The sequence below is a fragment of the Ipomoea triloba genome, chromosome 10 (genome assembly GCF_003576645.1).
Source record: "Ipomoea triloba cultivar NCNSP0323 chromosome 10, ASM357664v1".
In the NCBI taxonomy this organism is placed as follows: domain Eukaryota; kingdom Viridiplantae; phylum Streptophyta; class Magnoliopsida; order Solanales; family Convolvulaceae; genus Ipomoea; species Ipomoea triloba.
This window is the reverse complement of record NC_044925.1, coordinates 5,407,768-5,434,577: the sequence shown is the minus strand read 5'-3', so window position 1 is coordinate 5,434,577 and position 26,810 is coordinate 5,407,768. Positions and strand designations below refer to the sequence as shown.

The window sequence follows — 26,810 nt, the reverse complement described above, 5'->3', positions numbered from 1 at the left end:
GTGAAGTTGGTATTTCAACAAGTAAATAACTTGAAGCATTGAAGCATATGGGAAAGAGGGAAAGCGATGGGCGGTGGTTTGATGGTATTTGAATCAAATCCAACTTGTAAAACTAACCACCCATTGGAAAATACTGGAACTCCCATTTGATCTGTGGGATTTTTTAATACTATCTTTTTATACTTTCTCTTATATGTTGTAATTGAAAGAATCAATATTCTATTGTTGCTTGAGCACAAGTAATTTAACGAGATTTGAATAAAATTATTTTGGATTCAATTTTTTCTAATATTAAATTTAGTATTAATATATAAAATTTATATATTTAAAAAATAAGTAAGGCAGAAAGAATTGATTTGACCAATAAATATTAAACATAGGTAAAATGAGATAGAGGAAGTAATTAAACAAATATATTTTTTATTTCTAATTTTCACACTTTTTTTGTTTAATTATGAGAGAAATCAACAACCACTATTCAAAAGTGTGCACAAAAATACTGACATCTGAAAAACAAAAATAACCATGCATTAACCAATTTCTTGCATTCATCCCCCAAATGTTGCAACACATCATCAGGAACAAGGAGCTGTAATTTTGTACTAGATAGTTCACCACTTTGCTCATTTATTATCACTTTTTTTTTTGGTTTTCTATTTTCCTATAAATAAAAAAAATTAAAAGGCTTAATAACAATTAAAAGATATTAAATTAAACAAGATAATAAAGTTCTTACCTAAGTTACCTCACTCAAAAGAACTAAATGCGTAAACCATTATGTGAAGCTACCACGATTTCTCCCACAGTGTTATGCAGGGCTGTCAAAACGGGTCGGCTCGCCCCGCCGCGGGCCAAATTTTTAGCTGGCTTAGTGGGCCAGGACCGTTAGGCCCGCGGGCTAGGAATCTATTGTTTATTATTATTATTTCATGTCAAATTAACATACAATTGCACAGTTTATTTAATATTTATATACAAGATGAACTTCTATAACCCTTTCAATTTATTTAATATTTATATGCAAGCTATATTCTTTCAAATGCATTTTACATCTTTTATTTTCAAATAAAAAATATAATGATACTCCAAAAGCAATAACAAAATATCAATAATTAATGATTATGCAATAACATCTTTTATGTATATATATATATATATATATATATTTTTTTTTTTTTAAAGAAATAATGTTTGGCCCACGGGTCGGGTCGCGACCCGCAGGCCTTAGCGGGCCAGGCCCGTTAGGCCCGCTCCTTAGCGATCCTTGGTTTTCATAACCCTAACTCGCCCCATTGCGTGGCGGGTGCGGACCGGCCGGCGGGCCTCAACCCATTTTGACAACCGTAGTGTTATAGTATTGACTTGGAAATGGTAAAGGAGTTGCCTTTGCACCTTGAACAACCTTATCCACAACAACTTTAACATGATTGGGTAAGACTCATTGACTGTGTACTAAAGTATCAAGTCCAATTTTATGAACCATTCCTTTTGCAACTACGGATATTGCATCACAAACCGGGCATATGGCAAGGTGAAAAGGTGTCGTAATCTAATAGTTCAAACAAAATAAGATGTACACAATATTAATTCTCCTATTCAAATAATTTGTTTAATAATACTATAAAACTTTTAATATTACCTGAATCTGACTAATGCATATGAATCAATAGTGACAATTACTATGAGTAAGTGGTGGATCAAAAGGCATATGCACGCTTTGAATTGTGTCAACTGAAGACTTAAAATCATATGAGACTGGTGGACAAAGTTGTGCATTCTTCATCAAATATTCAAGCTGAGAGTTTATGATATCAAACTTAGATTGCATCTATGATATTGTTTCTTTTCTAACTTTCTCAACAACTTTATCATAAGCTTGTTTCTTAATAATCTCCTTAAGATAATTAACTAAAACAACTCCACTTATTTTTCACGAGTGCTTTCCCGTTTACCAAATAATCCGATGGTGACATATACACCAACACCTCTCACAAACCAAAAATAAAAACCCATAATTTTTATTCATTTTCTTTTATTCGTCCAAAAAAAATTATAATACATGATAAGAATTTTATTCTTTCCTATTATAGTATCTTTTTTTTTTTTTTAGATAAGATTGCATATCTCTTCTCTCAAACATTTATTTAATTCATTTTTAGAGAGAAAAAACTTGATTTAAAAATTTAAGCTTTGTTTGGTAATTTTCCAAAATAAGCTAGTAACTTAAAATAAGAGCTTAAAAAATAAGCAAGGAATTTCTTAACTTTTTTTCATCTTTATCCTTATTATTTTAAATAACGATATCTTTTACCCATCTTAATTAAATTTTTTTGACATTTTGTCTTTAATATGTTTGGTTGTAATTTCAATTTTACATTTGTGTGTTTGAACATTAATTTTTATATGAACTAATTTTATGAACTATAAATATTTTGTTTTACTTCATATATTTTCAAATATATGTTATTACTTTATATTTTATTAAACTATATTGGTTTAATTATTTTATATTTTAATACGTAAACAAACTTATTTAAATTTAAAACTATTTAAATTTTATGAAGATGTCCATTTTAGTCTTTTTACATTTATCAGCTTATTAAAAAGATAATTTTACCAAACACTTTTAAACATGACAACTCTTCAGATTTTAGCTTCTAACTTATAACTTTTCAACTAGGTTTGCCAAGCATATCCCAAGTGATGAGATATCACGAGAATATACAATCACATATCTTCTTTTATTTATTTATTTTTTTTTTTGAAAGAAGATAGAATTAACTGATTGGTCAAAGGCATGCAGTATCATGCATATTGGGGCGCGGAGGGGGTGGGGTGGGCCTCATATCCGTTGGAATTCAGAGAAGTCAGAAACTAACATCATGGTCAACATTACTAACTATTAGGTGCCAGTGTGCCACGACACCTGTTTATGTCATATTCTACGGAAAATGTAATGGAGTGCGTCGGAGGATATATATTTTGATCTTGTCGTGTTTGTCTAACTGATTGGCCAAGGGGAAAATATATAGAGATAATTCTATTTTATGTCTTAAATTTATTTGTGACAATTTATTTTTAGTTATTTTTTTAAAAAAATGTTTTCTTTTGATATTAATATTATTGTTACAGGACTATTTTTAGTCATCATTCGTCAATAAAACTGTTGAAATGTCGTTAAATACAAGGACATTTCGATCTTTTTAGGTTGATTTGCTATATTTTATTTTTTTTAAAAAAAAATTCATAATTGAAGATCTAAATGTCCTTGTATTTTACAGAATTTAAACAGTTTGGTGGAGGACAAAAAATGATCGTAACACAATAATCTAGGACAAAAAATGATCGTCATTCTCTGTGATGAAGGTGACCACGCCAATTGCTTTCGTTAGATCGAAGAAGGAGACTTGTGGCTGCCTTCTTGAAGAAGGTCGCCGGTCACCTTCCTCTTCAAGAAGGTGATAGGACTCGCTCACCTTTTTTATCGATCGGAAGAAGGCGACTAATTTTTGGTTGACTACAATCAACTTCATAGCGGCGATTTTGCTATTGATAGCAGTTAACGACAATTAACAATGGTAATTTTATTCGTAAGTTATTGATTACCAGTAAATTAAACTTGTTTGACCGATTTTAATAAATTGAAAATTTTAATTGTACATTTTGAAAGTTCAAGAACCTATTTGATCAATCATCATGTAAAATTCAAGGGACTAACCTTCTTTCTAAAAATATATAAAGTAGTTTTTAGTTTGTGTACTACGACACATGATTTTACATTTTTACCACAAGCTCTTGAAGTGAAATAAAATATCCAAATACTCACATTTAATATTTGGCAAAAACTTGTGTGAGACCGTCTCACCATGAGACGGGTCGAGTCAAGATACAAATGTAACATTTATATGCACAAATGTCATACTTATATGCTCAAATGTAATACTAATCAGGAATAAAATTTTTGTTACTTATAAGGGTAAATGTAATAGTTTTAAGGGAAAGTACAATACTTTTACATTTCAATTTAAAAGTATTACATTTTCCCACAAAAGTATTATATTTGCCCTTATAAGTAAGCAGCACTTATCAATATTACTTATTATGAAAAATGTATTACTTTTTCTCTTATAAGTAACAAAAATTGTATTTTTAATTAGTGTTATATTTGAGCACATATGTAACACCCCAATTTTCACCTCTTGGATTTATTACAAAATCCTTAAAATATAATACATTGCGGAAGCGTCTAACCAGCAGAAAACTGGGTGTTACCGCCACGCTTAGGTATCACTCCTATACCCAAGCGTTAAGGCTAAACTTACAACCTCAAACAATCACATCAACATTCAAAAGTGTACATATGGAACTAATCCTTCCAGAGTGTCTATTCTAGGATGGAGTAGTCTTCAACCTCGACTCCCGTCCTATTCAGAGCTCATCGGCCACAAGGGCCCACGCTAGACTGCATCTAATAAGAACACATTGAAGTGTAGTTAGCGCGACGGCTAAGTAAGGATATCCATTATCACTCGAAAATAAACAAAGGTTTTCAAAATAATTATTCAACAAGAACAAGGTAAGATAACATTACCCAACAATCGCAATCAACCTGCAACATTTTTAACAACAAGTAATCTCACTTCATTTCAGTAAATCGAGCAAATAACTCAGTCATTAATTCACCCGATGGTTAGCTCTCACACATCACCCATGGTACACAATTCTCGCCTTACTCATAAGTGGGGTACGAAACACATCCACTATTAGATCTCGGTGGGGTACACAACACATCCACCTTCCAACTCTCACGTGGGGTACAAAACACATCCACGTTTAACTCACGGTGGGGTACGAAACACATCCACCTTTAATTCATCACACGACTCCATCACCAATAACTCACTCAGATATATTTTCCCAACCCGCATGCTTAGGTTAGTATTAGTCACGTCACAGAAAATCAAGTATAGAGTCATAATAATTTTCAAGTACAAATACTCTTCCAAATTAGTAGGATACCAAAATAATTATTTAATTTCCAAAAATATTCTCCCGGATGCCCGTAGGCTTTCAAAATGTCACAACACTCAAGGTTAAAAACATCGGGGAAAACCGGGTCGAAAACAAGTCGAAACGAGTCCGCGTCGCGCGGACTCGCGGTTGGCCGCGCCAGCGGACGCCCGGCGGACGCACGTCCGGACCGCGTCGCTGGTTCGGCGTGCTGTGCCGAAGGCTGGGCGCCTACGGACGCGCGCGTCCGTGCCGCGTCCGGCCCTCTGCTGGGAGATTTCTGCTGGCGACACCCGAAAGATCGGGCCGTTAAAAATAGTTCCCGAACTCTTTTTCACTTGAAATTTTTATGGTAGAACCCTAACTCATAGTACTTGATGTCCATAAAAATTTTTGGTCAAAAAGGTCCACGGATTAACACAGAAAATTACCTTTTTGCCCCTGGTCCGAAATATTTTTCTCACTGGACCAGTGTTGGGAAAATGAGCAAAAACCATACTTACACTACTCCGATCATTATGAAATTTTATATGTAGGTTCTACACTCGTTGATCTACATGTCTACAAAATTTGGAGTCAAAATACCTCACCAATTTTTCCCAATAATTTTCGAAAGTCACTGCTGGAAACTAGTTTGGTTTTTTACTCAATAATTTCACAAGTATAAATTTATATGGGCATGAATACAACCTATACATGCATAAAATAGCTATAACATGTATCTTAGAATTTACCAAAAATCAAAGTAAGGATTTTTGAAGCCAATTTATAGATCCATAACATAACACATAGTTATCACGTAAAAATTCCTAACCGTATAATTTCCTAGCAATTGTTTATATTCAAGTGATTGAGCCAACTTAAGGGATTCCTTACCTTTGTAGAAACCTTTAAAAACCGTACTAGTTGATGGTGTTTTCCTTGGATTCCTTCACCAAAGATCCTAACATAATACCATAATAGCAATATTTTCATAAATCTTAAGTTCAAGCTTAAATCTTAGGAGGGATTGAACCGAACAAAACCGAAGTTCTTACCTATAGTGGAGCTCTTGGAGTTGAAGAAATGCCTAAGGAGTTCTTGGATCACAATGGAAGACTAAGCTAATTTTTTTCTTCTTCTCCTACTAGTATGGTTCGAAAATGAGAGAGAGAGAGAGAGATGAGTGTGATAGTGTAGATCTTGTTCTTGAAGATCAAGCAAGCAAGTGCAACCTCATTAATGCCACATTAATTGCCCAATCTTAGTCTAGATTCACTTGCCACATGTCAACACCCCATGGAGTCCTTACAAGATCTCAAATCTAATTTGCCAGTTTATGCTTAAATCAGATGAATGTTCGGAGGATTATAACTTAATTCGGGAAAATTCTAATACCAAAATTATCGTAAAAATATTCCCGTCACAAATCACCAATTTTGGGAATTTTCCGGTAATCCGCCAAACTTAGGTTCAGAGTCCGTAACAATTTATCCCTTACAGTCCATTTAAGATTTCTCTTGAGCTAATCAAAAATTCAGGTTTAATCGCATGATATTTAATAATCCCAATTCTAGAAAATTCGAACTGAATCTATATCCTTAAAATTTTCTCGGTTCGTGACAGGTACGTAGTTCGCAGCTTATCGATAACTAATCCTTAAGAGAAAAATTATTTCGAGCACCGAACAGTCTTCTCTTAAATGTCATAGCCCAAAAAAAAATTTTATAACGATATCCTCGAATCTTAACTTTGTCGGAAAAACCGAGGGGTTACAACATAAGTATGACATTTGTACATATAAGTATGACATTTGCATAGTGCTTTGACCCGACCCGACCCGTCTCACGAATAAGGATCCGTGAGACGGTCTCACACATGTATGATTAAAAATTTTGTTTTTGAAAAAAAAATACAATAAAGAATGGCTAAAATACTTGGTTGGCTCTTATTTTATTAATTTTGTTTTGTTTTGTTTTGTTTTTTTTTTTTTTTTTTTTTTTTTTTTTTTTGTTTTTGTTTTTGTTATGTAAATTGTAATTTATTTTGTTAATATTTTATTGAATTTCATCAATTAATAGCTATTTAGCAACATTTACAACCCATCCAAATATGAAATATATATGTCCTTTAGTCGATTTTTCATGTAACTATTTTATTCCGTTACCTGAAAATATTTGAAAAATAAAAAAGGTTCAAATGTATATAAAAATGCAGTTGATTGAGAACTTACTTTTTTTTTTTTAATATATATATTTGTTAAAATGGTGACATGGAATTGATTATATTTGTATAAACCGTTAGTGCCAGTAACGAAATGATCTATTCAATTAAAATGATGAAAACATAAACTAAAATTGATGAAAAAAATGTAAAATAAAAAAAAAATGATCACAAAAATATTATATATGTGAAATTGATATTTTAGTTAAAAACGAATAGACTTATAGACTCATGCTGTTTACATTTATTATACTGTTCATATATAATAATTAAATAAATATTAAAATATATGTATGACTTATATATATGTGTGTATATGTGTGTGCATGCATATGTCATTGTTGGTTTCCATATTAAACAAACATCATATAAAAACATGTAGTTGTTGTGTTCTCATTTATGGATTCTTGTCTGGTGCCTTGTACAATTGTACTCTCATTAGTTAGACCTGAATCACATAGAAAAGACAACCAAAAAAAAAAAAAAAAAAAAAAAAAAAAAAAGAAAAGAAAAAAAGGAAAAATATCTAGGAAAATGACATTAGTTAGACCTTAATCACATTTTTTATGCTCGACAAATGTACGACACCATATTGCTTTCATTCCTAGCCATACACATGTTTCCCACTACATAGATGCCATCGATCTTCACACGGGTAAATAGAGCATCATACTTTCTAATATATATGATGTGTGGTAGCTTGGTGGTTTAGAACTTGTGATGTTATGCTTGAGGTTATTGGTTCAATATTCTTTAGTAGCATTTCTTTTAACATTTGCTCCATGCTTCATTTTCACCCCCTTGGGCCAAGACTTCCAATAAAATGGATCCCAGGGTCCCATATCTTTATCAATACTAAAAGCACATTATTTGTGTACTAAATGTGCATTATTTAATAGTATATAAAATAATATACTTTCAAAAATTTTTTTTTTGTACACAAATAATGTTTTTTTGTTTTGTTTTGTTTTGTTTTTGTTTTGTTTTGTTTTTTGTTTTTTTTTTTGTTTATGGTCCACACAATAATTCTCAACTTTCTTCTATCAAGGCCTCTTCTTATCGACTATATGCCTTTCATGCCTATTCATCAACCTAGGCTTAGTTGATGGTCTAGAGTGCTCTCGAGAATTTGGCCTACTCAATTGCTATCTCAAATCGTGACCAGACTGGGCCTTTGTGACTTACCCTCCTTTCCTCGTCCAAAATACATTGGTTATGGTAAAAACAATGGGATGGCATAATTAACCGTGCAAGCAAATGGATAAAATTAATAGGGTCAAAACTCGAGGTCCTAGTAAAAACACATACGTTTTTGTTTCGATCTCTAAAAACATTGCCAATGTTGACTTTATGACTTGTGTAGTTAACGGTCGATCAATACAACCGTTTAGATACAAGTAAATTGCAAGGGAAATTATAATTAAAAAATGCTATGCGAAAGTATTTTTTGTTTTTTGAGCATATAATATATAAACATAAATGTACAATCAAACTATCAGCTTAAACCTTTTAGTTGAAATAGAGCACATGTTTTAATTTAGTATTAAAACTAATCTAATACTAAAAAGTCATGGATTCGAATCTTCGTAGACATGAGGAGGGGTGTTAAGCATGGCAAGCCGCTACTCAGTGCTCATCAAATTGATTGATAACGGTGAAAGGAATGTAATCTACAAAACTGTGGAATTAGGATATAACTTCTTAAAGATAAGAAAACATATTTTCCCAAAATACCAAACCAAAATGGGTTTAATCGACCCCAAGGGTCGAGGACGATCACCTGACCACCTGCCCTCATCCCATTTGCAGTATTTGTTAAGAGTTGGCATCGTATATAGACAGGTGAATAGATATTTGACAATACATATTACATAATTCTTCAAATAAGTAACAAAAAAAAAAAAGTAGTAAAACGGAAGTACCAATTAGAAAAAAAAAAAAGAAAAAAAAAAAAAGAAGAAGAAGAAGAAAGAATTTGATTAACATACATGAGGGAGAATATATCTTTCTCGGCCTTTTGGCTAAGATCAAGCGTAATGAGGGAGAATTACATTTGAAAATGAAATTATTTAAAATCCCTATTATATTTCAGTGCTAGAAATTAAAAATAAATAGAAATACAGATTTAATGGTAAAATAAATAGAAGGTGATTACTCAAAACAAAAAAAAAGGTAAGAATGCCTATAATAATGCTATTTATCTAAAATGATACACTAATAGTCTAATAGTGTGGAAATAATATGACTAAATATATATATAATCGATATGAAATATTCTTATACAATCCCCTCAAGCATAATAGTAGTACATTAGCTTAGAAGTAAGTGATGGCATCGAATGATTGAGGAATGAGGCTCTTCGTAAATATGTCAACTAGTTGATGATTGGATGGAACGAAAGTAGTGCTTAGTAAGTCGTCATTGATTTTTTTGGTACGGAATGATGGCTGGATGGAACAAAATTGTTGCACCTTTTTAGCGCCATTGTCATATATCATCCCTGCCCAAGGATGGTAGTTATCTATGGTTAGAACATTGCCAAAGAGCTTGGTGCCTGTACCATAAGAAGAGGGAAAATAATACGGATTTTTGGCATCGAAAGAAATGGTGAAGGGTTCTTGTTGAATGGCAAAATCATAACCAATGTTGATGGTGGATTCGCCCAAATCAGTGGATTCAGGGGAAGAGTTTGTAGATATTGTTGTAGCCATCATTGGAGTCTAGGATGTAATGCCAAAAGGAAATCAACAAAGATTAAGAAGCATTGAAAGTGTTGGAGGAGACTAGTGAAGGGCCAAATTAATCTAGCAATTAATTAATAGCTATGGGGATTGTTGGACGGAGGTCATTGAAGGGTCGAGTCTAATAATTGGTGGCTGGGGGGAGGGGCCAACTAATCTAACATCCTGTCTCTCAAAAATATGCTGGTATATAATGAAATAAAGTTGCACATTTGTTACCAGTTATAACTTTTGGAGTATTGGTTAGTTAGAACCCTGTCAAAAACAAGTGAATAGATTTTTGAGCATTAACATTGCCCAATTTGACAAATAAGTGACATTATGAAACTAAATAGTAAAACAGAAGAAGTATGAATTAAAAATTGTAAAATTAAAGAAGAAAAGAATTTGATTAACATAAGAGGCCGGGAGAATTACATTTGAACATGAAATTAATTAAAATCCCTATATTATATTCCCATTGCTAGAAACCAAAAAGAAATATAATCCTCCTAAATACGTACTATACTAAGTAGCAAAGCAGAGGTTGTTAAAACTAGTGAGAATACAAAAGGGTATCGATGGGTGGGTCAGAGCCAGAGAGCTCCGGCGTCTTTAAGGAGAGGGACGAGGGTGCCATTGATATGACAACCCATCACAGTATCAATCCCGCCCAAGAATCTTCCCCCCACGAAAACCGCCGGGACGGGCTGCTGCTGCCCGGGAGCCGACCCGGGCAGGTTTAGGAGAAGGTCGTAAATTTCGCGTCCNTGGTGGGGCCGACCCCGAGGCCGAAGAGGAGCTGCTTCACCACGTGGCACATGCAACAGCCGCTGAGAGTGAAGATCACCACCGCATTGCCGGAAGCCAGGGACCGGACCCTCTCGTATATTGATTGCACGCTCCTCGACCCGCCGTCCATTCTAATTGACTCTTTAGCCAGCATTTTTTGAACTTTTACTTTTCTTCTTCTTGTTGTTGTTTTTGTTTGTGGTGTTAATGCAATGGGAATGAAAGAAAGGGAGATTTAAAGAGGGAGATAGATAGATGTCGGGGGAGAAGGAGAGAGTAGATCGGATAGTCCCAAGGGAAGGGGACAGTGGTGTTAGTTCGGAAACAGAGAGGGAGGTGAGGGTGGTAAGTAGCAGGCTAGCAATAGCTTATGAGTAAAGTAGTAACAGTAAGTAGAAGTAAGTGCAACCAAAGGAGAGCTGATGAATGGGGTTAGTAGTGGCAGCATTTGCATTTCAACCATCACCTTAATTTATTATTATTATTATTATTAATTATTTTTAAAATTTAGATAATTTCAACCTAACTTTGCTTGATTATTAATCCCAAATCAGCAGGACCCTGTCCCTAAAGCCACAGTCCACCAGTCAGTCTTAATGTATGAATACAAGGGATTCAATTCAGACATTCTATCTCACACTTACCTCCTGTCATAACTTTTAAGTTAGGCGAGGAACTAACTATGCTACACTCAAGGAAACAAGAAAGGTCCTAATTTATTATTATTGTTAATAATATAATGCTGTGGTTATTAGGTGAAAGCCGTTCGAATATTTGAGGCAACTTTGACTAATCATTAGTGTTGTAAACAATATAATGATTCAGCAAAATGTTTTATCCAAAGATGAGTTTAATCTCCAAGGATGCATGAGCCATTATTTTACTTTAAAAAAAAAAATCCTATCATGATTAACACCACCCATTCCAACTATAAATAAATAAATAAATAAATAAAAAGAAGAAGAAGAAGAAGCAGCTCACAACTCTAATTGAATAGGCTGGCTATCTAGCGTTAGGATATTTGACATACATTTTAGCACGTACAAAACATACATGAAAGACGAACACTACGTACCTAGCGTGATGAGCAACGCTAACTGTAGGCAACACTACGATGAGAATGGAAGACTTGTGAGTTGTGGCACTTCTTTAGTTGACACAACACCTTCTCAACAAAATAATATAGCCTACATTTATTTTGTTGCAATTCTTTGATTAGAGTTGTGAGTTCTTTTTTTAAATAGTAAAATGCATTGGATGTGCGGTTTACATCAAACACATTCCGAAAATGTTTCTGATGTTTTAATTTTTTTAATTACTATATTGTATATATTTGGCAGAAGTGTCAAATAGCCCTATCTACCACTTGCCAGTGCTCAATTAACCCCTGGCCTTGTTCTAAAATAAGATCTAATTGGTCACATTCAATTTTAAAATTGTGTTCTCTTAACACTTTCTCCAGGTTTCTATCAAGTGACCCTTCTATAATGCTGACATGAAATTTAAATAAAAATAATTTGATAACTTATTTCAGTGTTGACCCATTCAAACTTAGAAAAAACTCTTGCTCTCTCCCTCCTCATCCTCACCACCATCATTGCGACTGCGGATCTGAAAACAAAATCAACAGCTTCTCTTGGCTTTGCACAACCATTTAGGCTCTCTCTTGTGTGCTTGTGAAAGGTTGGTGAGTGATAGCACTATCAACACTCTACACATCCAAAACGAACATAATAGATGCACTCATTGGTTGTCCAATTTAAAGTTTCCTAGCAAATTTGGTTTCAAACACCTCGTAGATTATAGGAAATTTTAGAGTTGGTTCACGCCCAATCGAGGCAACTAAAGCAAACAAGAGAAATGAAATTTCAAATTGTGGCTAGGAGCAAGGTCATGAATAAGTTATGCCTCCCAGAGGATGGTTGGACACATTGTGGTCGGTCATTTAGCTGTAAGGGAGGTGGCGGCGACAGGTTCGCTGTAGATGTGGAGCGGGGTGGTCATATCTCGTACACATGTCGGGACCCAAGTATAGAGACCACTCTGTAACAGAGGCTGGTTGGTCCTCTGTGGGTACTTGATCTGCTTTATCTTTTTTAGGGTCGATTCACTGGACACGTTCTGACCTCGTCACATGGTTGCTTTACTTCCAGCTTTTCTTTTGCTGTAAGGCTTGTTCGGTCTATGCATATTGTTAGCCCACTACATAGCTTAGGTGTATGTCTCAGGAATTTCCCTCCGCAGACTGGTGAATAGGTCTCTGGATCTTAAAGCTTCCATAAACAACGTCAGGGTCGTTCGGTTATCCAGGTCTTCTCCCGTTTGCAACTCTTTCTGCCACAGCTCCAGGAATTCTTTCAACGTTTCAGTTTCCCATTGTTGTACAGTGACTAAGGCCATAAAGTGCTTTTTGACCTTCATGCTTCCCGCGAAGTATGTTAGGAATTGTTCGGCCAGGGTCTCGAACCACTTGATAGATTGGGGTGGTAATGATGGGAACCATCGCTTCAATGCCCCCTATTATTTTTGTTTGTTTGGTGATTTTTCTTCCTGCAAAACAAAAGCTTTTGTATGTGTGCCTAGTGGTTGAGAAAAGGAAACAAAGTATGTAGTCGGCACTCTTCGAGTGTGGGAGATGGATGCGCCAAGATTGAGTAACTTGACACATTATTTACACCATTAAGTTCAACCTTTTTAAGAAAATAAATAAATAAATATTATGCATTTTTTTTTAAATGTAGGTGTGTGTATATGTGTATGTGCATGCATATGTCGTTGTTGGTCTCCATATTAAACAAACATCATATAAAACCAATCAGTTGTTGTGCTCCCATTTATGGATTCTTGTCTGGTGCCTTGTACAATTACTATCATTAGTTAGACCTCGTTTGAAGCATATAGAAAAGACAACTAACAGATAAAAGAAAATAGAAAAAAGAAAATGTCATTTTCAATCTTTTTTCCCCAATCATTTTCAAGCGTTAGTGATATTTGTAATATAGAATTAATTCTTAAATTATTTAAAATATAAAATTAGTTTTTCAATTTCATTCAAATGATATTTTATTATTAAATCCAAAAAGTACTCTTTGCTAAATGAGGGTAAAATATACATTTATAACTCATTGTCTATAAGGGCCAAATTAAAGGGCATTATATTCATGGTGGTTTATAGAGTTTTTTTCAAGTTGTTGTGCTAACATGGATTAAAATACTCCTAAAAAAATTAAAAAAGAAAAAGGAGAGTGACTAATAGTTAATGACCACTCTCAAGTGCCCAGCGGAAATGTGAAGAAACTTTCTCAAAATCTTATATTCAAAGAATATAAACTAATATTAAAACATAAACTGTACAGTACATAAGACTTATAGGATATCTTCCAATAAATAAAATACAGAAGATTACAAGTGATAGCGTTAATGTAAACGGGGTCTACGATTACGCTACGAATACGTGTGCTACGGGTGGTGAAGGATGTCGCTCGGTGGGTCACCGGCCGACGACTGAACGGTTCGAAGCTATATCGCTCTACGAGTGACGAACAGTAATAAAAAGTAAGCAAGAGAAAGATGATGATCAAATCGCAAGTGTATTAGTCTAGTACTGATGAGTTCTCCATCTCCCAAATGAGGGGTGTGATCCCCCTATTTATACTAAGCAGGTCACGTGAGTACTCAACGGATGACATGCGGATGGTCTGACGTGTCATGTCGGCATTGGTTACCTTGAACAGTCGCTCTGCAGGATCTCCGTGACGTGCTCGAGGTGGCAGAGCAATTACTCACAAAATGCCATCACTTGTCGCCTCGAGCATTGCAAACGATTAGAATCTTCGGGGAGCTCAAATGATTCCTATAATTCGGAATCTCCTAGCTCCTTAGTAGGCTGCCCGTAGGGTGGCAATAAGTCGCCCGTAGGATGATAATAGGCCGACCGAGTGGTTGTTGACGGAGTGTAGAGTGGTTGATGCGGACCGACCGAGTGGTTGTCGACGGAGTGTAGAGTGGTGGATGCGGACCGACCGAGTGGTTGTCGACGGAGTGTAGAGTGGTGGATGCGGACCGACCGAGTGGATGTCGACGGAATGTAGAGTGGTCGATGCGGACCGACCGAGTGGTTGTCAAGTAGGGTGGCAAAGTGCGCGCGTAGTCCAATTGCGTATTTACCCATCACGAGTCCCCCACTTCTTGAATCCGCGAGAATTGTCGGGTTTGAGAAGTGAAAATGTTTTCTCGCCATCTTCTTCGGTCGGCTACATCATGGACAATCTTCTCTCATGTCGGTCTACAATTTCCTTCTCCATGCAACATGCCATCTTTGGGCTTCCATAAGCTAGAGCAATCCATATTTTTTTTTAAGCCCATTACTTCACTAAGGCCCATCATTTTTCAAGGCCCATTGTTTTCTCTATAAATACCCTTCTCCCTTCTCATTTTTTTCACTTCAAGCCCCCTTGCACATCTTCAAGCACACCAACTACCAACTTGAGCTACTCTAACCAAGTAAGTTTTTTTTTTTTTTTTTTTTTTTTTTTTTTTTTTTTTTTAAACTTGGTTCCCAAAGATAAAAAACATACTACTTGTTGATATTGACGGTTTACCGTTGTTGTTGATTTGCTCGCATCCTTACTTGTGTAGCATGTCGCAAGATGATAGCCAAAACGTTTTTGCCCATGATTATGATGATTTGATTGAGGATGAATTTTGTGTGTCCGAGGGTGGGTCACCGAATCGTTCTGACGATGCTCAACAAGTGAGGGCTCGTCCTGTCGCCCCCACACAATCTGTCCCTTCACAAATTCTTTTGAAGAAAAGGAAAATCCAAACGGACGACTCCACTTCGAGCAAGGTGAAAGAAACCTCGACGAGCAAAAGTATCACGCCAAGTGGTGATTACGTCGAGTTGGATCCCAAAGGAGCTTTTGCCACTCCGGTTGAAATATCTCCCAAGGAGGAGGAGCAACTTGCAGATTTGATTGGAGAAGGGATCCGTTACGAGGTTGACCGACGCCTGACTAACATCGTTTCTTGTCATTACAAGAAATGGATAGGTGTCCATCTGGATTCGCTGAAAGCTGGTATGCGTATCCCCCTTGATCCTTTCCTTGTTGATTTTGTGAATTATTATGGCATAGTTCCAAGCCAAGTGGCGCCAAATGGTCATCGTATACTTGCGTGCTTCCCTCAAATTTGTGCACGTCATCAAGTTCCTTGCACGATCGATTTGTTCAACTTCCTCCATCTTGTAAAGACTATGGGGAAGAATTGCCACCCCAGCTTCGTGATCATTCAATGTCGCGGGTTGTTTGGAAAAGTTTCTGGTCTGCCTGATAACAACCGTAAGTGGAGGGGGAAGTTTCTTCGAGTGTTTTTGAAAGACGGGGTGCCTTTCAAAAATGAGTGGTCTCGTCGAATGCGCAAGTGCGTGCTACCACCTGAGACTTTAGAGATCAAGGATGCAGTCGAGAAGATTTCATCGGAGTGCTATTCTTGGGATAATTATCACTCTCCAGAGGCATTGGCTGCAGCTCATCTACCCCCTCCGATGTATGGGGTTCAACGTCAGGTTGTCCCAGATGGTGAGTTGGACGTGTGACATTATGCAATCTGCTTTGTTATTGCCTTTGATTCCTCACTTGTTTTGTTACTTATCTTGCAGGTCATCTAGCAATGGACCTTGACCCTGACCTTGAGGAATTTGTAGGTGCTGGGGGGAAGTCGTCATTCGGTATTGATCAGTCTCAATCATCGAAGATCACTCTGAAAAGGAAGTCCGCACCATCTGACCACCACGAGACCGACCAGTTACCCATTGGACCCCCTCCGTCTAGTTCTTCTATCGCTCCAGTTCCTTCTACGTCATTGGGCAAGCGTCCTCTAGGTGAGGTTGAGGTTGAAATTAAGGTTCCTGGTAGTACACTCGCAACCAATCGTGAGATGCCTCGACTTGCGGAAGAGGGACCCCCTCACGTACGTGCACTTGTTCGTGGGACGGCTGATCTACCAAAAATGTTCAACCTACTGTCCGAGCTAGGCCCCCCACCTGCGAGTGTCGTCAGTGATACCAATGAAGAGGTCGCCGCAAAGATGGCCCAACACTTATCCTACGTACGTATTTCTCCTCTGATTGTCAATCGTTCTGGCTCTCTACATCCTCTTTTTTTTTTTTATTTGTGCGTGATCGTGTGGCAGGTTGCAAACACAAGCACCGAGCTATTCATGCGGTGTCAACTATATGCCATGAAGCGGGAAGAAGAGTCACAAGCATTTAAAGCCACGATGAGGGATTTGGAAAACCAACTTGAGTCTTATCGCGCGCGGGTGGCCCAGTTGGAGGAATCTTTAAAGCAATATCCGAAATCCGATCAGTTTCGCAGGGACGCCATTGCTCATTTCGCCTCTCATCCGACCGAAATACCTGGTCTGCTCTCTACTCTGTGCCCATCTGAGGAAGCTGCTCTACCTCTATTCTACATGTTTCGGGATGATCCAGTGATATCAAAGATGCTCCGTAGGGTGGCTGGCTGGGGATACCACAAGGGAAAAAAGGGGATGCAATAAAACTTGTATCGCACACTGGAGGCTGCCCTTCCGGACGACTGGGAAGAGGTCCGTGTTGTGCTACCCGCCGATCTGACACCTCCTGGTCCAGAACCATTCAGCAAGCCTTCAACAAGTTCGATTGATCCTTCTGCAACATCCTCATGCAATTAAGATCCTTGACCGCTTTGCTCTCCTTTAATTGTTCTTTAGGTTTTCCTTCGTGTGCTCGGGAGGCTGACCCCGTTCTTGTGTCAGTCAGACTATCGTACTCTTTCAAGTATTTCCTCTTTTTTATGACTTGATGTTTTCGTGCATCACTTTGACCCATGAAGCAATATTCACTCCACACATAATGGAAAACCCACCCTACACCGGATTAAACCGTAGAGGAGTCTAATGAACATGGCGAAGAGTTTTTTTTTTTTTTTTTTTTTTTTTTTTTTTTTTTTTTTTTTTTTTTTTCACAATTACAGAACTTTGTGTTTACAAATTTAGAACTCTATATTCAAAATTTTAGATCTCAATATACAAAATTAAATTACTCAATATTTACAATTTTTGAACTCTATATTCACAATTTTGTTATATAGATTCAAAAATAGTGTTATACTATTGAATATAGATTTATGAAATTGTAAATATAAAATTCTGTAATTGTGAAAATAAAATTCTAAAATTATAAACATAGACCCGAGTCCATAGCATAACAATCGCTCTTTAGGATGCTCTATAACTTTGGATTTCTTTGATGTCAAATATATGGGTTGGGCCACCATATGCTTGTCACTATTTGAAGGATTTGAGTTGGAGCGAGATGACTTAATTATAATTTGGGCCAAGACATGTTAGATACTAAAAATTCTTGATCAACTCGACTCACAACCTAAAAATTTTAAAAATTTAGGATGTGTTTGAAAAGTCGGAAAATGACTTCTGAAAAATATTTTTTTGAAAAATGAGTCATTTTCCGAAAAATAGCTTCATTTTCAGTGTTTGAATTTATTCCGGAAAACTGTCTTTGTGTGTTTGGTTCATTTTCCAGAAAATGAACAACAAAATAATTTTTTTAAAAGGGAAAAAATCACAACAAATTAACAAAAAGAAATCACAACAAATTAACCAAAAACAAATTAAAAAAAAATTAGAAACAATCGCGGTCGGCGACTGGTTTTGAAACCAAAGTAGACGAGGCGCCCGCCTGAAGACGACGCAAATGAGAATGGTAAAGTTCCGGAAAAAATTTTCGAAAGTCATTTTTTCAGAAAAGTGACTCCATTTTCCGTTGACTGAAGCCTTATTTTCCATTGACCCCATTTTCCCCTCACTTGCCAAACACTGAAAACCCGGAAAATGATTTCTGGAAATCATTTTCTGAGTTTCCAAACACAGCCTTAAAGGGAAAAGGTACAAATAAGCCATTGACTTATTTGGGATAGCAATTACGCCACTGAACTCAAATAAGCTCTAAATTTATCTATGAACTCGAAAAAAAAGAAGAGTAAATTAGCATCTTTAACAGGTTAACAACAAGTTTGTGCTGATTGGGATAACATGTGTAATTTAAAAAGTTGAGTTAATAACTTAATATTGATTGATGTTAAAAATGGGTTCGAAAGGGATAGTTAAGTGAATGAAGCCTTTTGTTTTAGTACTTTTTGTATAATCTATTTTTTAAACCAATAAAATAAAATATTATCATTTCTAACATAAAAAATGATAATAAAGAAAATAATCCTAGTAGAGAGTATAGTATATGAACTGCAAAGATTATTTGACTTAGTAGTGGATATTTAATTTATGAAATCTCCACCCTCTGACCAAGCTTACTTAGCTTAATTGTTATCACAACATTTGGAGACTTGTAGTCCAAGCTATTTTTTTTATTTTTTTATTTTTGAAAAAAAAAAGCTATTTATTTAGATACTTGAAGCTTTCAATTCTTTAATTCAATCAATGCTGAGAACTTAAACACGAGTACTAGTGAGTAGTGAAATAATTAAAAATAAATATATAAAAATTAAAAATTGAATAAATAATTGAATATTTTTTTTAAAATATGCATTTGTGATTTAAAAGTAGTGGAATAAATTTCATTAAAAATTAAACAGAAGCAGGTGTGGAAACTCGGAAAGGATAAATATAAAATATTTTTGGACATTAGACACAGGTGTCCCTATCCATATATAACATGATATTTGACTTTAGTTGTATTAGAAGACTGAACTTTATTAAATTGTAGTATAAGATTAGTTAACTTGACTTAGTATGTACCAATCCAAATGGGGTTATATGCGTCAAAATAGTTGTTAGGAAATAGGAGAGGTCAACATTAGATTTTTTATTTTTTTGGGTGATAAGAAACCCACAATTATTACTTGAAGGTGTGTATTAAATACGTATATATACTTTGATTTTGTGCAATAGCATACAAACCCCATAAGAAAGGTAAATCGCATTAGGAAGATCTTGTGCGACGAGCTCGATTAAGAGGGTTCGAGCCTCAGTGGAGATAATGCTGATTCTTGTGCTTTAGTAGGTCAAGAAAGTAATTATGAATAGATACTATATTGTAACAGAGTCAGTAGTACTAGAAAAAAATTCTTTTAATTCATTAGTTACTGTGAATTGACCAACTACATCTAATGTTAAAATATAAATTTATCTATTAATCAAATATAAAAGTAACTAATCAAATTTTGTTATCTAAGGAAGTAAAAATTATGAGTAATGTAGTATTACTCTTAAAAAAATAAAAGTTGTATAAGACGATATAAAAGTTATTGCAATAAATATTACGGAGTATATATAAGGAAAAATCGATCCTAGAAAATTAAGCACATTATACCTGATCCCTACGCAATGCAACCTTAATGCCTAACTCTATTTTCAAACATATATAATCATATTTCAAGGATTTACTTTGATGCATGTCATCACGTGCTGCAATATTTTCAAATGGGTAAGTATAACATTTGGTGGACTTTCAAAAACCACCAATTATGAATGTTTCTTCTAGGTGGCCGCTTGAATGTTTCATAACTCGTTGTAAATAATGCATGGATGATTTATCCCTAGTAAAACATTATTGCAAAATATAGTATTAATTTTGTAAGATTGTGACAATTTTAGTTGTATTGAGTAATGACTTGGAGAGTCGAGTTCAACATCTAAAACGTGACATTGATTGCTACGCAAGTATAAGAAAATAAAGTTGTGTCCTTACTTTTTAGACTAGTGATAAAAACTTTGTCTTGATAATTATTATTAGAGCAGGTAACAAGTTCAAAACTTTTGCTACTAGCCACAGCCTTAATAGGTTGCTCATGAACTAAGGGTCCATTTGGAAATTAAACTCGGAAAATGACTTTCGAAAGTCATTTTTTAAATTTTCCAGTGTTTGGGTCCTCAAAGAAAATGAAGTCAAAGAAAAATATTCATTATCTTCAAAGAAAAAAGTTTAATTTGGCAAAAAATGTCTTCCTAATTTTTTTAGTCAAAAGTCATTTTTCAGATTCTTTATTTTCTCATCTCTCTATCTTCACTATATCTTCTTTTTTAAAGTTAATTTTAAGATGATTATTATTATTATTATAATACTACTACTACTACTAATACACCGTAATCACTGCCAACACCAACACCCCAACATGGCCACACCATCATCGTCACCGCCACCACCACACCACCAACATCACTACTACACCATCACTACCACCACCGCCATCGCTACGAGTCTACCACCACCACCACTGCCACCGCTACCAGTGTATCACCACCGCCACCACTACCTAAGGTTGCAAAAATCGCTAGGCGCTTAGGCGTCCTTTTTTTTTTTTTTTTTTAAATTTTGATAAAAGTTTTTTTTTTATTTAAATTAAGACTTAGTAATTATTAACTATTTAATACTTTAATAGTTAGTACTAAAATATTAAGTATTAACCTAAAAACATTTGGTTTCGAATCAAAACACAACAAAAAGTCACAACTCACAAAGTACTAATATTAGAGTACCTGATTTCAAAAATTTTTATTGCATTTCTTTGGGTTTGCTACCGATTTGAACAATTTAGTTATTTAACTAAAAATGGCATCAGTTTGAGCAAAATAACCAATTTATAAAAAAAAACACAAAAAAATAGCTAGCCTGCGCGGCCAAGACGCCCACTTAGGCCTCCTAGACAACTGCCTAGCTAGTCCGTCGCGACCTAGTCGACCGACCTTCTAGAACGGAGATTTCGCCAAAATTCTAGGCGGTTGGCCACTAAAACATAAGATGAGTTGGGGGTAACCCCAACCAGGATAACTAATTATACATTTATACAAACTTGTAACGAGAAGGTCATGATTTCGAAACTATTGGATTACTCGCAATGAATTCAAAACATTGTTTTTTATTAGGGTGTCTCACTTTGTGATTAAGAGTAATCTACATACAACATACTTAACAACTAATAAAATGAATTTTGGGAGTTGGAGAAGGAGTAGTTCCAACATGTTAACAAATGACCAATTCGAAGAGTTCACTGTAGTACGTACACATGATGTTTATTCAATTCTTGTAGTTGGTGATGAGAGATTACAAAATTTCAAAAACACAATAAGGCTTCAAGTAAAAGGAATTGAATTAGTAATCCCGTAAAAATACTATTTCTACATTATACCTATAAATTGGTGACTAAGTCTCAGAAGACATGCCTATAAATAGCCACCCCTCCCATGCTTAGTTCCTCACCACCTCAACAAGTTTTAGCTTCTCTTACTCTATTCTTCTCTGCTAAACATGGCTCTTAGGTTTCTTTTGGTCGCCATTGGCGTTATGGCTTTGGCATCTTCATTTGCCAATGCATCAGATCCCGATCCTTTGCAGGATTTTTGTGTTGCAATTGATGATCCCAAGGATGTTTGTAAGTATATCCAAATAAACTGTCTCAAACCATTTTCTTTTGATAGGCTAAGTTTCTATAGTGTTATAGTATATATAGTACATTAAATTTACTTCAACCATGATATGTAGTATTTATTGTAACGCAACCCTTTTTGTTTCTTTATTTGTGTTTGCAGTGTTCGTGAATGGAAAGTTTTGCAAGAATCCGGATGATGTCAATGCTGATGACTTCCTTTTTCGGGGCCTTAATAAGCCTGGAGACACGTCAAATCCGCTTGGTTCTAAGGTCTCAACCGTGAATGTGGCCAATATAACAGGTCTAAATACTCTCGGCATTTCATTGGCTCGTATTGATTTTGCACCCTATGGTCTGAATCCTCCTCACACCCACCCTAGAGCAACTGAAGTCCTTGCTGTCTTGGAGGGCACCCTCTACGTTGGGTTCGTTCTTTCTAACCCACCACCAGGAATGAAGAACAAGCTTTTTACAAAGACATTATATCCCGGAGATGTTTTTGTATTCCCAGAAGGTCTCATTCATTTCCAATTCAACATAGGAAAAACTCAAGCTGTTGCATTTGCTGGTCTGAGTAGCCAAAATCCAGGAGTGATTACTATTGCCAATGCTGTCTTTGGTTCTGATCCACCAATCAATCCTGATGTTCTCACTAAAGCTTTCCAAGTTGATGACAAAGTGATTCAATATCTTCAATCACAATTTTGGTATGACAACAACTAGAATTGAATTAAGCTGGTACACATTGAAGGTTCTTCCTTCACTAGATACATAATTATTAATATTAATAAATAAACCACCCTAGCTATGGCCTATGGTGCGCTTATAAACTCATACATACTGAATGTTATAATTGAGATATTATCTCATACTGTATTTGTTATTTTGACTTTGTGTGGAAGTATACGTGTATTGTCTACATCATATATCTTCTTTTTGTTTTTGTTTTTATTTTTTAACAAATAAAATAAAATAATTAAATAAAAAAATAATAACAGTTTATTACGTGCAGTTCTATTTTTTATTTTTAACGTGCAAAGGATGAAAGGATCTCTACCTAACTATATTATCCATAACTATTAGGACTCTACATAATAGAGTCATACTATAAGTCTCAGTCCTAGTTTACTTATGATTCTCAGTCCTAGTTTACTTATGATTCTCTTGTATATATACTCTTGTATTCCTACAGTTATATTTTGTGAACTCTAATACAAACATAATTGTTCTCATCTGGTATCAGTCGCTAGGGTTTCGTTCTTGTTCCCATGGCTACGAATGACGGCTCTGCCTCTGAGCGGACCGTTTCAGATGTTGCTGTGAGTTCTGCGGCGCCGGCTCCCGTGTCGTCGCTCTCTTCTGCTCATCACTACATTAGCATCAAACTCAACCACCGCAATTTTTTGTTTTGGCGTACTCAGGTTCTCCCGTTTCTACGTGGCCATGATCTCATTGATCTTGTTGATGGATCGTGTCCTTGCCCGGAGGAGTTCCTCCCTGCCGTGTCTGCTGCTACCTCGTCCGCTGCTGCTGCCCGCGTTCGGAATCCGGCGTTTGTTGCGTGGTCTCGCCGTGATCAAGGGTTGCTGTCTCTCCTGGTTTCTTCGCTGTCCGAGGAGGTGCTCTCCATCGCCGTCGGCTGTCGGACATCGAAGGAGTTGTGGGATGCCATTGAGCAGTCCCTCGCTTCCGCCTCTCAATCCCGCCAACTTCACTTGCTTAGCCAACTCCATGGTCTCCGGCAAGGAGATTCGTCGACGGCAGAGTATCTCGGGCGAGCTCGGCTTATTGTTGAAGATTTAGCTCTCGCCGGCCGGAAGGTAACGCTGGAAGAACAGAACCTGTACGTGTTCCGCGGCCTTCGACCGGAGTTCAAGGGTGTCACCTCTTCGCTGGCGGTTCGAGGACATCCGGTGACGCTCCTTGAGCTTGCTGACTTGCTGGGCGCGCAAGACTTCATCGCCGGTGATGATTACGCATTGCCTGGAGGTGCTGCACCGGCGGCTTTCGCTGCTCAGGGAGGTCGCCAGTCACGTGGCGGTGGGAGAGGCCGTGGCAGAGGCTCTTCCATCCAGTGTCAAATTTGCGGTTCATTTGGTCACTCGGCTTTGTCTTGTTACAAGTTGCCTTATGTTGTTTCTCCGCAAGCGAATTTTATTCATCAGGGTGATTCGGCGAATAACGTGACTGCTCATACCTGGTTGCCTGACACTGGTGCAACACATCATGCCACACCTGATATAGCTGCCCTCTCTACTTCTGAAGAATATGGTGGTAACGACACTTTACGTGTTGGTGACGGTACGCCTTTACTTATTAGTAACGTGGGTCATGCTTCTATTTCTACGCCTTCTAGGTCTCTTAAGTTGTCTCATATTTTACATGTTCCCCGTCTTTCTGCCTCTTTATTATCCGTTCAGCGCTTTGCGTCGGATAATCAGGTGTTTTTTGAGTTTCACCCTTCCTTCTTTGTTGTGAAGGATATTCGGACCAAGGAAATTCTTTTGCGGGGCAATAGTTCCGGTGGGCTCTATACCTTGCCGGTTCCTTCTGGTTCACCTTCCGCGTTTATTTCTGCTCGTGCTTCGGCGTCTACGTGGCATGATCGTTTGGGTCATCCGCATCAGCGTGTTTTACATCGAGTCTTGGAGTCTTGTTCTGTTAGTGAGTCGAATAAAACTTCTCATACTGTGTGTTCTGCGTGTCAAATGGGTAAATCTGCACGTTTCCCATTGCCACGTGTTGTCTCTGTTAGTTCGAATGTGCTAGATTTAGTTTATACGGACATTTGGGGCCCTGCTCCTGTACTCTCTTCTGAGGGTTATCGTTATTTTGTTTTATTTGTGGATGACTTTTCTCGTTATACTTGGTATTTTCCTATGAAATTAAAGTCAGATATATATTCTGTTTTTGAGCGTTTTCGATGTTTAGTTGAACGTGCCTTCAATCGTAAAATCAAAGCTGTTNGGCAAAGTGCGCGCGTAGTCCAATTGCGTATTTACCCATCAACAAGATAGCTCTAAGAATTGAAGTCGTAACTATTAAAGGTGTGGTCAGACTATGAGGTGTTTTTAGCAGACTCTAACTGACTCAGAGAATTGAAGTCCTAACTATCAAAGATATGGTTAGATCACGAGGTGTCCTGAGCAGACCCTAACTAACTGACTTAGACTAGTGCTGAAGTTGAGATGTGGTCAAACCATAAGGTGACGACAAAGTGCTGGAGTTCAAATGTGGTCAGGGGGCCGGCCCAACTAAGGGGCAAAGTGTTGACTAGATTCGTTTTTCCATACGAAAGAGGGTCCGAACTTTCAATCTCTCTTAAATGACGAGAGTGCACAACCACTCACGCGAATCAAACTGATTTCTGCAGAACCATTGTTTACCCCAATAATGATTAGTCAAAGTATAACCTCAAATACTCGAACGACTTTCACCTAAACACAGCAAAATTACATTGATAACAATAATAAATTAAAGTAATGGTTGAAATGCAAATGCTGCCACTACTAACCCCATCCATCAGCCCTCCTTTGGTTTCACTTACTTCTACTTACTGTTACTACTTTACTCATAAGCTATCGCTAGTCCGCTACTTACCACCCTCACCTCCCTCTCTGTCTCCAAACTAACACCACTGTCCCCTTCCTCGGGGGAGACTATGGCTATCCAATCTACTCTCCCCTTCTCCCCCTTTAAATCCCCACTTTTCCTCCCTTTCTCTCATCACCATTTCTCTAACACCCCAAACAAGAAGAAAGAAAATTAAAAGTTTTGAAATATTTATTAGAAACAAAAATGTTGGCTAAAGAGTCAATTAGAATGGAGATGAGCGTGCAGTCAATCTACGAGAGGGTCCGGTCACTGGCTTCCGGCAATGCGGTGGTGATCTTCACGCTCAGCGGCTGTTGCATGTGCCACGTGGTGAAGCAGCTCCTCTTCGGCCTCGGGGTCGGCCCCACCATCGTCGAGCTCGACCGTGACGCCCACGGACGCGAAATTTACGACCTTCTCCTAAACCTGCCCGGGTCGGCTCCCGGGCAGCAGCAGCCCGTCCCGGCGGTTTTCGTGGGCGGAAGATTCTTGGGCGGGATTGATACTGTGATGGGTTGTCATATCAATGGCACCCTCGTCCCTCTCCTTAAAGACGCCGGAGCTCTCTGGCTCTGAATACCCTTTTGCATTCTGCTTAAAAGATGTCCGCCATCTTTATAACCCCTGCTTTGCTACTTAGTATAGAACGTATGTAGGAGGATTATATTTTTTTGGTTTCTAGCACGGGAATATAATATAGGGATTTTAATTAATTTCATGTTCAAATGTAATTCTCCCGGCCTCTTATGTTAATCAAATTCTTTTTTTCTTTAATTTTACAGTTTTTAATTCATGTTTCTTCTGTTTTACTATTTAGTTTCATAATGTCACTTATTTGTCAAATTGGGTAATGTGGATGCTCAAAAATCTATTCACCTGTTTTTGACCCGGTTTTAATTAATCAATACATCAAAAGTTATAACTCGTAAGGAAGATGCAACTCTGTTTCATTATATACTGGCACATTTTTTAAAGGTAGGATGTTAGATTTGACCCCTCCTCCTAATCACCAATTGCTAGACTTAATCCTTCACCAGTCTTTCCCAAC

General features: G+C 36.7%; 3 protein-coding genes and 1 pseudogene across 3 annotated transcripts; 3 read left to right on the top strand and 1 right to left on the bottom strand.

The window, feature by feature from the left end:
* Window positions 1-10,522: 10,522 nt before the first annotated feature.
* Window positions 10,523-11,000, bottom strand: LOC116031574 (annotated as a pseudogene).
* Window positions 11,001-15,068: 4,068 nt separating this feature from the next.
* LOC116033053 lies at window positions 15,069-17,285 on the top strand. The gene is made up of 4 exons (XM_031275809.1): window positions 15,069-15,227; window positions 15,363-16,303; window positions 16,384-16,832; window positions 16,917-17,285. Exons 2-4 carry the CDS (start codon window positions 15,364-15,366, stop codon window positions 17,283-17,285), a joined length of 1,758 nt encoding a protein of 585 aa, XP_031131669.1. The 5' UTR covers window positions 15,069-15,227; window position 15,363.
* Window positions 17,286-22,013: 4,728 nt separating this feature from the next.
* On the top strand, window positions 22,014-23,087 carry LOC116031571 (germin-like protein subfamily 1 member 13). The gene is made up of 2 exons (XM_031273812.1): window positions 22,014-22,171; window positions 22,329-23,087. Exons 1-2 carry the CDS (start codon window positions 22,048-22,050, stop codon window positions 22,889-22,891), a joined length of 687 nt encoding a protein of 228 aa, XP_031129672.1. The 5' UTR covers window positions 22,014-22,047; the 3' UTR covers window positions 22,892-23,087.
* A 2,202-nt stretch (window positions 23,088-25,289) lies between these two features.
* Window positions 25,290-26,438, top strand: LOC116033052 (glutaredoxin-C1-like). Its single transcript, XM_031275808.1, has 2 exons — window positions 25,290-25,305; window positions 25,926-26,438. The coding sequence occupies exons 1-2, from the start codon at window positions 25,290-25,292 to the stop codon at window positions 26,336-26,338; spliced, it is 429 nt and encodes a 142-aa protein (XP_031131668.1). The 3' UTR covers window positions 26,339-26,438.
* Window positions 26,439-26,810: the final 372 nt, after the last annotated feature.